The sequence below is a fragment of the Purpureocillium lilacinum genome (assembly GCF_023168085.1).
Source record: "Purpureocillium lilacinum CBS 284.36 DNA, scaffold_4, whole genome shotgun sequence".
NCBI classification, from domain to species: Eukaryota; Fungi; Ascomycota; class Sordariomycetes; order Hypocreales; family Ophiocordycipitaceae; genus Purpureocillium; species Purpureocillium lilacinum.
Window position 1 is genome coordinate 591103 of NW_027072114.1, and position 12676 is coordinate 603778.

At 60.4% G+C, this 12676-nt stretch overlaps 5 protein-coding genes across 5 annotated transcripts; 2 read left to right on the forward strand and 3 right to left on the reverse strand.

Annotated features, from left to right (window-relative positions):
• Nucleotides 1–531: 531 nt before the first annotated feature.
• On the forward strand, nt 532–2077 carry PLICBS_005370 (uncharacterized protein; the record flags this gene model as incomplete). The annotated part of the gene is made up of 2 exons (XM_018319048.2): nt 532–955; nt 1008–2077. The coding sequence occupies 2 exons, from the start codon at nt 532–534 to the stop codon at nt 2075–2077; spliced, it is 1494 nt and encodes a 497-aa protein (XP_018181522.1).
• An 819-nt stretch (nt 2078–2896) lies between these two features.
• Nucleotides 2897–5071, reverse strand: PLICBS_005371 (mucin 5B, oligomeric mucus gel-forming; the record flags this gene model as incomplete). Its single annotated transcript, XM_018319049.2, has 3 exons — nt 2897–4796; nt 4851–4919; nt 4980–5071. The coding sequence occupies 3 exons, from the start codon at nt 5069–5071 to the stop codon at nt 2897–2899; spliced, it is 2061 nt and encodes a 686-aa protein (XP_018181523.2).
• Nucleotides 5072–6894: 1823 nt separating this feature from the next.
• PLICBS_005372 (uncharacterized protein) lies at nt 6895–9456 on the reverse strand (the record flags this gene model as incomplete). The annotated part of the gene is made up of 1 exon (XM_018319050.2): nt 6895–9456. One exon carries the CDS (start codon nt 9454–9456, stop codon nt 6895–6897), a length of 2562 nt encoding a protein of 853 aa, XP_018181524.2.
• Nucleotides 9457–10334: 878 nt separating this feature from the next.
• On the reverse strand, nt 10335–11241 carry PLICBS_005373 (peptide chain release factor 1; the record flags this gene model as incomplete). The annotated part of the gene is made up of 6 exons (XM_018319051.2): nt 10335–10445; nt 10501–10626; nt 10681–10779; nt 10828–10939; nt 11012–11140; nt 11210–11241. The coding sequence occupies 6 exons, from the start codon at nt 11239–11241 to the stop codon at nt 10335–10337; spliced, it is 609 nt and encodes a 202-aa protein (XP_018181525.2).
• Nucleotides 11242–11944: 703 nt separating this feature from the next.
• PLICBS_005374 (uncharacterized protein) lies at nt 11945–12625 on the forward strand (the record flags this gene model as incomplete). The annotated part of the gene is made up of 1 exon (XM_018319052.2): nt 11945–12625. One exon carries the CDS (start codon nt 11945–11947, stop codon nt 12623–12625), a length of 681 nt encoding a protein of 226 aa, XP_018181526.2.
• Between the last annotated feature and the right edge of the window lie 51 nt (nt 12626–12676).

Below are 12676 nucleotides of genomic sequence, written 5' to 3' on the forward strand. Positions count from 1 at the left end.
CAGCTGGCAGGCCCCGGTGCGGGCAGTGACTTACACTGGGCCCAGTCGTGTGTCCACTGCCTGTCCACCAGCCGGCAGCGCATGCGGTGCCCGCAAGGCCCGCCACGCCAGCAGACGGAGCCATCCCGTCAGGCCCGTCAATCAAGCCCCGCGGACGCAGCCCCCAGGCGCGGGAAACTTGGCTCCGTCAAACCTTCAATTTGCCAGGCCTCGTGCGCGTGAGCCCTGCCCTCTCTCGCTCACTCGCTCGCGCCTCCTCACTCCTCCTCCCCTTCTCATCATCCGCCGCCTCTCCCCCCCTTACGCTACTTAATATCCTGTTTCGTTTCTGCGCCCGTTCCTCTGCTGGCTGGAGGAAAGGCAACTTGTCCTTTGCGTTTTCCGTTCGTTGTCGATCCGCACCATCGTGCGTTACGTCAGAGGCCGCACGGACAACTTCGATATCCTTCCGCCCGACAGGTCATCGCCACCGCCATCTGCAACCTCGACTTGACCCGACTCGACGCCGCCGCCCCAGCGAGCACGAGGGCCATGGATAAGATCCCGCGGCTTCGTCGCAAGCCGAAGCCTCCGGCCATCGAGACGGCCGTCGAGCGCACCAGCCGCGACTCGACCGGCAGCGATGGCCATTCGGACCCCGAGGTCCCTCACCATCAGCACCACGGCTTCTCCCCGGCCGTGGCCGCCTTCTCTCACCACCCGCTGCACAAGTCCGCCGGTGCCTCTCCTGCCAAAAAGTCGCCTCTACGAAGCCTCAAGATCCGCGCTTCGGCAAAGCGCGCTCGTGGCATCTCCCCCGCTGACCATACCCCCAGCTCCCCCGTTGCCGCCGTCTTCAGCCAGGGCGGCGTCGCGCCGCATGCTTCGACGTCGCGGCCTGCCAACAATGGCCGATCCGACACCAAGGGCCGCTCGAAGCCAGAGATGCCGGGATTCTTGGCGCAGTCGAGTCAAGGTTAGCCCTCCCGGGCTGCGGGAACGTTGACGATGCTAACCCGGCGCCGCAGAGATCGACCGCAAGTTCCAGGAAATCACCTGGGCCGAGCGCATCCGGGTCGCTGACGCCCTGCGAAACCAAGAGGTCGACGAGTACAAATGGGGCCACTACCCGCATTACGACGCCTTCCAGCGAAGCATGGACCGATACAGCAACATCCGTCCGTGGAACCACAACCGCGTCAAGCTAAAAGTCGCGCCCGACGAGTATGACTACGTCAACGCCTCCACCGTCACCCTCTCATCCCCTACCGACAAAACCCTCCCCCCGCTGCGCTACATTGCCATGCAGGGCCCGACCGAGCCCTCGTTCGACTGCGTCTGGCGCATGGTGGCCGAGCAGATGTCGTCGCCCGCAGTCATCGTTCAACTCACGACCATGAGCGAGAACGGCTGTATCAAATGCCACCAGTACTTCCCGGACTCAAAAGAGGATTCGACCTGGACACTCAACGACGACGACAGCTGGGGCGACGGATGGACGGCCCAGCTGACGTACACATCCTTGCAGACGGTCGACAATGGCGCCATAGAGATTCGCAAGCTGCTGCTCGATGTCGAGGGCGAGAATGAAACCCGGGTTATCTGGCACTTTCTCTACCGGCAGTGGCCAGACTTTGGCGTCCCGACGTTTGACGACATGGGCAGCTTCTACAAGCTCATGAAGCTGTCTCGCGACTACTCCGCGCCGTCCAGTCCGCGCATCGTCCACTGCAGCGCCGGCGTCGGCCGCACCGGCACGTTCATCTGTCTCGAGCACCTCATGCGCGAGCTCGAGCTTGGTGCCTTTGACAAGTACGACCCGGCCATCAAGTCGGAGGACCCCATCTACGATGCGGTGGAGCTGCTCCGTCAGCAGCGTCGCGGCATGGTCCAGAGCGACAACCAGTATCAATTCCTCTACACCGTCATGCGCAGGCTGTGGCGCGAGAGGCACGGCATCGCCGAGGACGACGGGTACGGTGGGGGCGGTGAGCCGGCCGCCAAGCGGCTCGAGGTCGCGGACCCTTTCACGGATAACGGCGACGACGCGAGGCGCACGGCTTCGAGCGCTGGCAGCAGCCCCGGAGTGCCGAGATAGATTCTCGGCCCGACGTTGCGTTTGAGGAGCATAACGGACAAGCATGCGGGACCGTCACACACGGGACCGTCGCATAACGCAGCGAGCGAGTAAAGGACGCTCTGAAACCTTGGAGAACCCTGAGGATTGGATCTCCCCCTATTGGACTGTTTTTTGTCCCTGTAACTATACGTTTCTACTTTCACTGCATGCAAGGAGCGGATTCATGTGTCTGCACACACCGGATCAGGCACGGCTTGTGGAATGAGCGAGCGGGGGAACTAGGGCTTGGGGCTCTACGGCCTTGGTCCCGGCCTTTGACGTTGGGATTTTTTGCTTTGCGGCGAAGCCGGTGTACGGAGCGATTCGCCGAGCATGTCGGAAGGTTCTTGGGCGTTGAATGTGTCACTACCATGGTTTTTATAGACGAGACTGGGGTTCGTCGTTGTCAAACGAGGCCCGAATCAATGTCCCGCGAGGGGCCACTTTTTAACTTGTATGTGCGTCGGCCATGTTTCAAGTGCGGTGTTTGAGCCGAGGTACGATGTATTACTCCTAGAGATCGTGGGGGTCTCCTCCTATTATTTTGGTACCGAGGCGACGCGAAACTATGGTTCCCTATCTAGTTACTTATTTAACAAAGCATGGCTATTTTGCCCACGGTGAAACGCACACGTTATAAGTTCCATGGTACCTGTGAGCCCATACTCGCAAGAGGGCGCAAAACAATACGCTGCTTGAACAACGCAGCTAACCCGGCGGTAGTTTTCCAATCAAGTTGCAATAAAAGACAGACAGGGCGGAGGGTACTGCTGGGGTGGATGCCCCGGGCTGGGGTGATCAGCTGGACGCGGGGACGAGGAGGGTGACAGTCTGCGTCTGCGTCTGCGTCTCGCGCTCCTTTTCCGTGACGGTGACGGTGAAGTAGACACTCACGGTGGGCGTCCCGTCAACGACCTGCGTGGTGCGCACGCCGCTGCCACCACCACCGCCAGGGGAGTTGGCCTTGTCACTGGCTCTTGCGCCGCCGGCAGAAGGTGAGGGGCCATCCAGCGGGCGGAGGACGAGCGAGGTCGGGTTCGGCGGCGGGGGGTCGTTGAAGGTGTTTGTGGGCGGGGAGCGGTCGATGGACTGGGTGATGGTGATGCGGGCGGGAGGCGGGGAGGAGGTGGACGGCGAGGCGGGAGGGGGGTGGTGAGGTGGTGTTGATGTAGATGTTGAGGAGGTGGTGGTGGTGGTGGTCTTGCGGGTTGGGACGGGGGCGGGAGTGGATGAGCTGGGTGTTGAAGGGTGCGGCGGCGGAGCGGGTGATGAGGATGATGGGCTGTCCACGACGGTCACGACTGTCGTCATGGTGACCACCGGGCGAGCAGGCTTGCTGCTCCTCGTCGTTGTTGTCGTCGTCACTCCCACCGCGGAGGTCGTCGTCGTCGTCGACCCCTGACCACCACCGACCGCCCCCTCACCCAGTATCCTCCTCGCCTCGTCCAAACCCCGACAGCCAATCGACGCGCCCGGCACGCTCGTCATCGGAAACGCAAAGCAGCGCTCGCCGCTCCCACAGGGCTCGAGGACGAACGCGCCCCCCGTGGCGCCGCACCGCGCGATCTGCCCCTGGATGCACGCGACCTGGCCGGCGGAGCAGGCGGACGAGGGGGAGAGCGAGGCGTAGACGTCGTTGAGGCGGCGCGCCTGCGCGAGGTTGTCCTGGTAGACGCTCAGGGGGACGCTCGTCGTGGCGGTTGGGTAGGCGGGCAGGGCGGTGGGGAGGGCGGTGTTGGGGGCGCCGGTTGGGTGGACGGTGATGGTTGTGGTTGAGGATGTGGTGGGCCGCGTTGCTGTCGTAGAGGATGGGGGTGATGCTGCCGAGGAGTTGGGCGGTGCGGGCGAAGAGGAGGTGCTGCCGGTGGGCGTACTCGGCCGAGTCGTCGTTGTCGGTAGTTGTGCAGTGGTTGTCGTCGGCTGGGGGAGCGTCTGTGTCTGCGTGGTATGCGTCGGCGTGGGGAGCAGGACGGTGGGAACGCCCGTCGAGCCGCCCTCGGGAGGCACCGACGAGGATGGCGGCAGCGAAGAGTCGCGGGTTCCTGGCGCGTCCACGTCCGAAGAAGGGATCCCAGGCCCGGTCTGCGTGACGCCGTTCGTCGCCGTCAGGGGATCACTCGTCGTCGGCGCACTGGCAACGGGAGAAGAGTCGGCCGGGGTTCGCGTCGATGCCGTGGTGCTGGAGTTGGTGAACAGCGGCTTCCCTGCGGTGATCTTGGGGATCGTGACGGACGGTGTCACGAACGTCGGTCGGGGCGTGTTGGTCTCGGACGCCGGTGCGGTGGTGTCACCCGTTGGCGTACCAGTCGTCGAAGACTGCCTTGTTGGCTGAGATGACTCCGAGGGGGTGCCGGTCGTTGATCCCGTTGCGGGCGCAGAAGCGGCATCAGACGTGGTATTTGCGAAACGCCCCGTCGACGTCGTCGCAGGAGTGGACGCAGTGCCAGAACCAGTGCCTCCCAAGCCTGTTGACGATGTCGTCGCCGGCACGGTGGTCGATCCGCTCCCGTCGATGGGAATGACGACCAAGGGCACAGAAGTCGAGGCCTGTGTCGCCGCCGCCGACGAGTCGGCAACCTTTTTTGTGGCTGTGAGCAGCGACGAGGGGATCGAGATGGAGTCCGTCAAGGTCGTGAAGCTAGGTCGCGGAGTAGAGCCCGAAGCGCCGCTGCTGCTGCTGTCTGAGTTGGCGATCGAGCTATAGGTAAAATTAGCTGATAGTACACGAGAGCAGATAGAATGTGATGCATACCTTTCTGCGGTTGTCGGGACTGAGGAAGTCTCGGAGGTGGTGAGTGAGGTCGAGTTGCCTCGTGGAACTCTGCGCCGTGTAAGTCAGTGGAGATCGATCACCTGGCGGGGTGGGGGAGTTCATCCATACATCCTGCCCGTCCATTTCAACGGACCAGCCAGGCCGGGCTGGGCAGTCCACAAGACGCAAAGCACAGCCGCGAGCGGGCCAATATTGCGCATCGTTTCGAGAGAACCTGCAGTCGGCGATGCGAGCGTCTTAATTTTTTTTTAATAATAATGTTTGGTTCGAACAGCGAGATGAGAGGCAAGTTTGGCGCCTAAAGGATGGTGGTTGCCAAGTTGGAGCAAGGTAGATAGAGCTGGCAAGCAACCGCCGGCCGCCGCGAGAAAACCTGAAGAGGCAACGATGGATGGACCGAAGGAATGAATGACTGGGCTGCTTAGAGACCGTGTGACGCGTCGTTTCAAAGCGGACGTGTTCGCGGGTTTGCTTTATCCCGTGGCGACAGAAGAAGCCGGGTAGTTGTCGCTGTTGTTGTACGACGCCGCGACAAAGGTCACGATGTTGTTCACGCACGTTTCAACGAACACAGAGAGAGGAAAACGAAAGAGAAAGAAAAAACACGAAGAGGAAATGATCAACGCTGGAGAAAGCGGAGAAGGCAAAGGAGAGAAGAAAAAAAGGGAGAGAGAGAGGACAGAGGAAGGCGCAAAGACGTTTGCGCAGAGAGAGAGTGTGTGTGTAGGACAGAGAGTGAGGGGGGCAAGGGCAGGGAAATCTAGAGCGTGCGGGAGAGAATGGAACCGACCCAAACCACTGGACGAGAAGGAAAGTGTAAGGAAAGAGAAAAGTGACAGGCAACGGGAGCTGCAGCAGCAGGAGGAGGAGGTGGCGAGAGAGTGAGAGACGAGAGGGTAGAGATGATCGGCGTCGGGCGCTCAGCCGTTGGTTTTGTACTTTCGTACCTTGCCCTGTTCTTTTCTTCCTGCATGGCATGGTGCATGCATTGCATGACATGTTTGTCGTCGTCGACGGCCATCGCGCCGCGCCGAATCTCGGCTTCGTTGCATGGCTGGCCGGGCGGGCGGGCCTGGGCACCCGCGCAGCGCATCACAACCAAGCAACCCCCAGCAGGCATCGCAGGCACAGCCGCCACGGACGAGAAAGAAAAACAAAGTACAATACCAGTAGAAAATACCACACGGGAAAGCGCCGCAACGAAATTGCAGCGGAGTAGCGCGCCTCGCCGTTACACTCACTCACTCGCTCGTTCGCGCGTCAACAGGGCCTGGGCGGCTGCGCTGGTCGCGCTGCCTGTCCGGTTCCAGGTGGTAGGTTAGGTTAGGTAGTTGGAGTCTTTTGGGAGGCGGATATTATTGGCTCGCAGCCGCCCGTTTCGCGTCTGGGGAGTCGCCCAGTCGCCCAGTCGGCCCAGTTGACAGGGGCGGGCTCGGCCGGCGGCAAGCGTCGCTGGCCAATCGCCGCCTCTCCACCAACCTCACCTGCCGCGACGCCAGACGAAACGACTCGAGAACCCTTGTCGCTCGCGGTCGCAGTGCCGGTCGGGTTGTTCGAGCTTGACTGGCTCGGCTTTGCCCATTGCTGAGAGAGAGAGAGCCGGGGGAGACGAACAGGCAGAGCGGCATCTTGCTTCAGCTTGCGGCGTGGAGTTCTGTCGTCTACGGACAGGGGCCACGCCGGGTGGTGTAGAGTGTAGACAAGAAGGAGGCTGTTCATCTGACCTCTGCAGCATGCGCATATGCGCAGACACAACCTGTCTTTGTCTCGGCTTAAGGTGTCGCTTTGATGACCAAACTCTTCATGTTCTTTCATATGGGTATCTCTCTCTCTATGCAATCAACACCATTCCCGTATGGTACAATGCCGCTTCGTCTCAAAGGGCTCTCCCATTTCTTCGTCTGTACAGCCGACCACCACCACTGCTCCGAATCAGGCCTGCCATGCCTGCCGCCGGCCTCGATCCAAACAATGGCAGTCGCTCTGAAACGCCAGCTCCGCCGCGAATAGCACACCCTTCCGGCTACCGTTGATTGGGTGCGCGGCCCTGTTCCGCGTCGTCGCCTCTGCCGCCCGCCTGCTGCGCCCTCACCCAGTCCAGCACGCGGCGCAGCGCAGCAATCGACTCGTCGTGCTGCATCTCGGCATACGCCGCCACGGCCTCGTCGTCCGGCCACGTCCAGCCCAGTGGGAGGCCCAAGGCGCTGGTGCGCACCGTCGACACCGTCTCCCAGTCCAGCATCGGCTCTGCCAGGAGGCGGAACGCGCACAAAGCCTCAAAGAAGTCGCCGTGTGCTGGCGGCTCGTCCAGGCCGACCATCGCCTCGACCACGTCCTCCTGGCTCCACTGCTCCATTACCCACCGCAAAGTCCTTGCCATTTCGCCAAACTCGCCAACAAACGCCAGCGACAGCACGTACTCGTGGACGTGGTCGCTCCTCACGGGATCCATCCGCGCGCTTATCCTCTCCAGCGGCGCCACGTTTTGCGCGTCTATAACCGCTCGGTTCTTGCTTTCACGCTCCACGAGGGTGTCAAAAATCTCCTTTATGCGATCGGCGGCGCTGTTGAGCAAGAACAAAGGCGTCCTCGCAGAGGCTGAATGTGGTTTGCCTGGTGGCAGAGGGTGCCCGTCGGTAGTCGTAGATGCGGCTGCCTGTCTGTCGTACAACTGCCGCACATGGCTGCGCTTCGTCGTTTCACCAGACTCCAGGTCGGCCAAGAGCTTGACCACCTCCCGCCGCGTTGCCTTGCGGATGCACTTGGCCAGCTGAACAAAGGTGGACAGGTGCAGCCCGTGGCTGTGCTCGATTCGCTCGGTTACGTGAAGGAACATGTCCACCTGCTCAGAGAGTGACATGCGGAGGGCCCGGTGGTGCTGGGACAGGTTCTTGAGGATGAGCCCCCAGATGTACGGGCTCCAGCGGGACTCATCAGCGTCGAGCCGCATCTCGGCCATGCGAACAGCACGCATCAGCTGCCGCCCACCCCGCTTGCCCTCGGTCCTCGAGCACGCCTGGATGTAGGCTGCAAAGAGGCCCATGGGCACTGCCCTGAGCGATGCCGGCTCGGGCTCGTCTGCCATCAGGGCCCGCACGACCCTGCCCTTTTCCGTACTCTCGCGCAGGTACCTGTGTGCCGTGTCCAGCGACTCCGCGTTGGCCACCAGGATTCGGAGGCAGTTGTCGCGCGGCTTGACGCCGTTGAGTCGCATGTGATGGTAGAGCTGTGCCACGCTTGGGGGTCGCAACCGCGCCCGCTCAAACTCCGCCAAGTTGGCCTCGTGGTGAGTCGGGAAGTTGAGCGCCTTGTCACCCGGCAGAAGTCGACTGCCTCCGTCAGCCTCCCGGAGCACCAGCTTCTCCAACATGGCCGCGTACTCCTGCGGCCCAGCCTTTGCTCCTGCTTCGGGAGGATTTTGAAATCTCTCCCACGCCTCTTGGGCATTTCTGGTCGCCCTAACGGATGCCTCCCAGACGCCAACGTGTCGCCCACGCCCCATGAGAGCACGCTGCTGGATCGTGGGTGTACCATCCGTCGTCATGCCTTGCAAAATGTCCAGCGCGTCGTCGTGCTCATCTTTTGAGAATCCAGCTTCCTGCATGAGCATCCCGGCGCTCACTGTCCGGCTCCAGTTCTCTTCTGGGTCCGCTCGCTCGTCCATGCCGTCGCCGGGCTGCAGGTAGGGCGGCCACGTAGGTGCGTGCCTTGTGGAGCTGTGTATCTCAATTTGATTCTTTGGCTGGCCCGCCAACACCTCTCGAATCGCTCGGAAGCCCCCGCGGTCGAGGAGGAGCGGCTTGCCGAGGCTGTCGGACATGGCTAGCAAGATCCTCTGCGCTTCCCAAAAGTACGCGTTTGGCAACGACCTCTGTGCCAGCTGGACGCCTGCGTGGGGTCGGAATATCCGCAGACACTTGTTGAACACCTCGCACTGCACCAGAAACAGCTTTCTGGGCTCCTCCGCGTAGGTTGCGATGCTCTGGATGTGCCGCGCGGCCACCTCGGCTAGCTTGACAATGAGCCTGGGCTCAAGCCGTAGGCATTGCCGTGTGAGAAGGCGCATAACCAGATCGAACTTGTCCTGGCCCAGGTTGAGCGCCTTTTCGGTAATCGAGCCAGCGGTAGGTGAATCGCGTCCATGTCCGCGCCGCTGCTGCTCGCCAACCGCGTAATATACGTGGCAGCTTTCGATCAGCTTGGCGAGGGTCGAAACGTCTGTCAGCCTAGATGATGACCGGACAAGGAACGAAAAGAGAAACATGGGCGCAGCGCCTCCCAAGTGCAGCAACCGGCGGCATCGTTCGTCGTCCGATGTCCCTTGTAAAATATGCCTGTAGTCTTGTAATTGCTTCTCCGTGTATCCTGTCCTGCATACGAGGACCAACAGGCGGCGCCACTCGAGATCGTCGGGTAGCAGCTTGAGCAGCGCAGTGTCTCCATGGCGCTGAGCCTCGTCCCGCATCATCATCTGCAGAAGAATGATGGGTAGCCGCAAACTCCGTGCTTCGGCGACCTTCTTCTTCCAGTTCAACTTGTCGCCCTCACTGCCAAGCACCTTGCGCAGTATCGTGCCCGTAGTCATTTCGTTCACGGGTTGGTTCGCCTCGACATCGTTCTGGATGAGCCGGTGACGCCTCGACGCTCTGAAAGCTGCCTTGTTCTCCGATTGCGCGCCGCTGCCTGTGTGTGCAGCCACATCGACATGGCCAAAATCTTTTGTTTCTGGCTCATTACGCGGTCTGTCATCGGTCGTGGCATAGGTCTGCGCCGGTCGAGTAGGTTTCGAGGCTCTGCGGTTGAGTGCGATCGACAAAGTCTCCGGGTGGAAGCCAGCCAAATGCTGTTTCCGAGACGCTTCGTGACTGTCATCTTTTGCAGCCACTGCCGCTTGTGAGGTCGCAGCACGAATTGTCACCTGATGCGGCGACAGTGCTTTCGGCGTCTGCGAGGAGCATTGTCAGTCGGGTCTTTATTCGCGGAGATCGCGGCCACGGGTGACTTACCAGGGACGTGGCGAGCGAACGGCACGGCAAGCGCCGCCTTCGCCCCAGCTCCCGTGTCGCATTCCTGAGCATACCTCCTCATACTTTCAGCGTCGCCGAAAGGGAGAGCATTCGTCTGCATTCATCGAATTGTCGTGGTCGCTGGTGTCGCTGAGCATGACGGAGCTTGGAAAATCAATTGTATCGATATGCAGTTAACGGGGTATACGCTAAAAGCGGGTTCCTCGACAGCATGTTCGGTGATGCCCATTGCCCACAGTCGTCCCCTGTCAGCAAGCACAAAACAAAGGCGCTTGATGAGCTTTTTCCAAAATATGTGTAGTGTCACAGGATCCCATTTCCAGTTCTTGTCATCAGGTGAATTTGCCTCTATCGGGCAGATCTGGTGTGTAGCCGCGTACAAGACAGGATATCATCGGTGCATCCAAGGCAGCCTTCGCACAACCTCCGCTCACACTCATTGCTCGCTGTCCTTGGACTGCTTCTTTTCCTCTTCTTCCGTCACCTTGTCTTTTCGCTTCTGAACGACCTCCCAGTTGTATACCCGCGCAATGGCTACCTCCATGGTCTAGACAAAGTTAGCCGGGAGGAGAATCGGTTAGAATGCGCCGTAGTTGACATACCGTAATCTGTTCCCGTAGAAAGTCCAAGTCCTCCTCGCAGTTGGACAGGCTCGTCTTGGCCGTTGACAGCTTCGACGACAACAGCGTCTCGGCCTCGTCAACCGGATACGACAGCATAACGTTGGCCTGCGGTCGTCGTTAGCTTTCCGGCGTCGTCCCAACACTCAGAGGGCAACTTACTCCCAACCAGATGTAAACTTCGTCTGTCGGCGGAATGTTTGCTCTGGCGTAGAGCGTCTCGTTGAGCTCAAAGGTGGATTCGATGGGTTCGATCTCGTCCTGCGCCCAACGTCAGCGGCTGCCACACCCTGCCGTTAACTGTCTTACCTTTCTCAGCTTCAAGAACTGGACTGTGTCTAGGGTCTTTTGTATATCGGGAATCTTGTCCTTCAGGCCTCCCATCCGTCGCTGGAGGTTCATCTCCATGAACTGGTACTTCCTGCGCATGGTTACCACGCTGTCCTAGCTCCCATCGCTACCATTTCGGGTCGATTGGCGCGAGAGGACTCACGAAATCATTTCCTGGAAGCTCCGCAGCGTAGGTTCAACATCTTGGCGTGTGGCGACGTAGTCTTCGACGTTGTCGACAAACGGCGCGTAGGGGATTCCCCGCGGATTTGTGGGCGTCGCTTCTTTGGCACTGCCAAGGGGCCCCCTCGGTTAGCAAAAGCCTCACGCAGCCAGTGGCGCTGGGAGCATGCAGACTCACCTCGTGGCCGGCGACTTGTCTGTGGTCGCCATGGTCGGTGCCGTACCTCTCCTTGGGACGCGGTGGAGATGGGTGCAGCTTGGAGCTTTTGCAGCTGGCGACATTCGACAGTGGGTTGCTCACCTCGGTGAGTCAGGTCAAGGTGGGGTAGGCACACCGAGGTCCTTGGCTCACCTTGGCTACGCTTGTCTAGGGTAGGGTAACGACTTAAGCTTCCACGGCGCATGATGGCAGGTTGGCGACTCCGAAACCCAGACTCGGCGGCGCATTGTTGTGATTGACTTTAGGATGTGACTGACTTTAGGACTCACGAGCGGTGAATTCGCAGGCAGTACGGCAAGACTGTGCTTACAGGATGTTGGACAAGGTGAACAAGCCCGTGGGGTACTTTGTAGACAGCGTCCAGGCCCTAGCGGCGGGTCGATGCCTGCGCATTGCCGTCAACAGTAGCCAGGCTTGTTCGTGAATCGAACCTTTGGCTACGATTTGATTCAATGCGTCATGGACAAACAGGTGAGACGGAATCGACCCGACGTGCTACCATGCCAACTGCCTTTCGGCTTGCAGAAAGTTCAAAACGCCATGAAATGCACCCCACGATCAACAAAGCCTCAGACGGGCGATGTTATAAAATAGGCAAGGGAACAACGACTACAAAGTGCCTTGCTTCTTTTTTTCTCGCGTTTTGGCAATCTGGGCAAGAACTCGCCCTTCACGTCGTCCATTCGACCCATGATGAATGCTGCAACACCGTCTGGCAGGGATGCGACGCCTGATGTAGCTGCCAGCGGACCGATCCCGAGCGGCGCCGCTAAACCGACTCGACCTGCCGGCCTAGAGGAGGGCCGCGACTCGGGCTACTTCGATTCCTCGGCATCCAACGCCTCTAGGTCCCCAAGACTGTCCCTGAGTGCTGCCCCGGCGTTCATGCAGGACGGCACTCCACCAAGGTCGCTGGACGATGAGTACCTGGCCGATAGGGTGAACCCTGACAAACCAGGTGACACAGATTACACCATTGGGAGCTGGGGCCACGACAATGACAGCGACAAGACAGCGCTGTTCCCCGAATACCACCCAGCACCTTTCCCCTCTGAGTCACCGCAATGGATCCACCGAGTCAAGGACTTGACATTGCAGGCGATTCTCGGAAGAAAGGCCATGGCCCGCCGTGGCAAGAGAAAGGCAAGGGCCAGGAAGATTCGAACGACGAACAAGATTGCCGGGCCAGACCAACCCGTGCCAATGGCCAGCGGCGTTCTCATGCCCCCGCAGCCGGCGACCGAGGCGGAGCGAACACATGTCGCCAACGCAGTTTCAGAGTCGCTCGGAAGCAGGCCACAGATGGGGCCGCCGCGACCGTGTTCCTGCGGTACGCCCGATCATTCGGGAAGCAGCTGCATTTTTGGGCACTGAAGATGGAAACGGGGATTGAATGCTGGCTTGGCAGAGCCGTGCAACGGATTG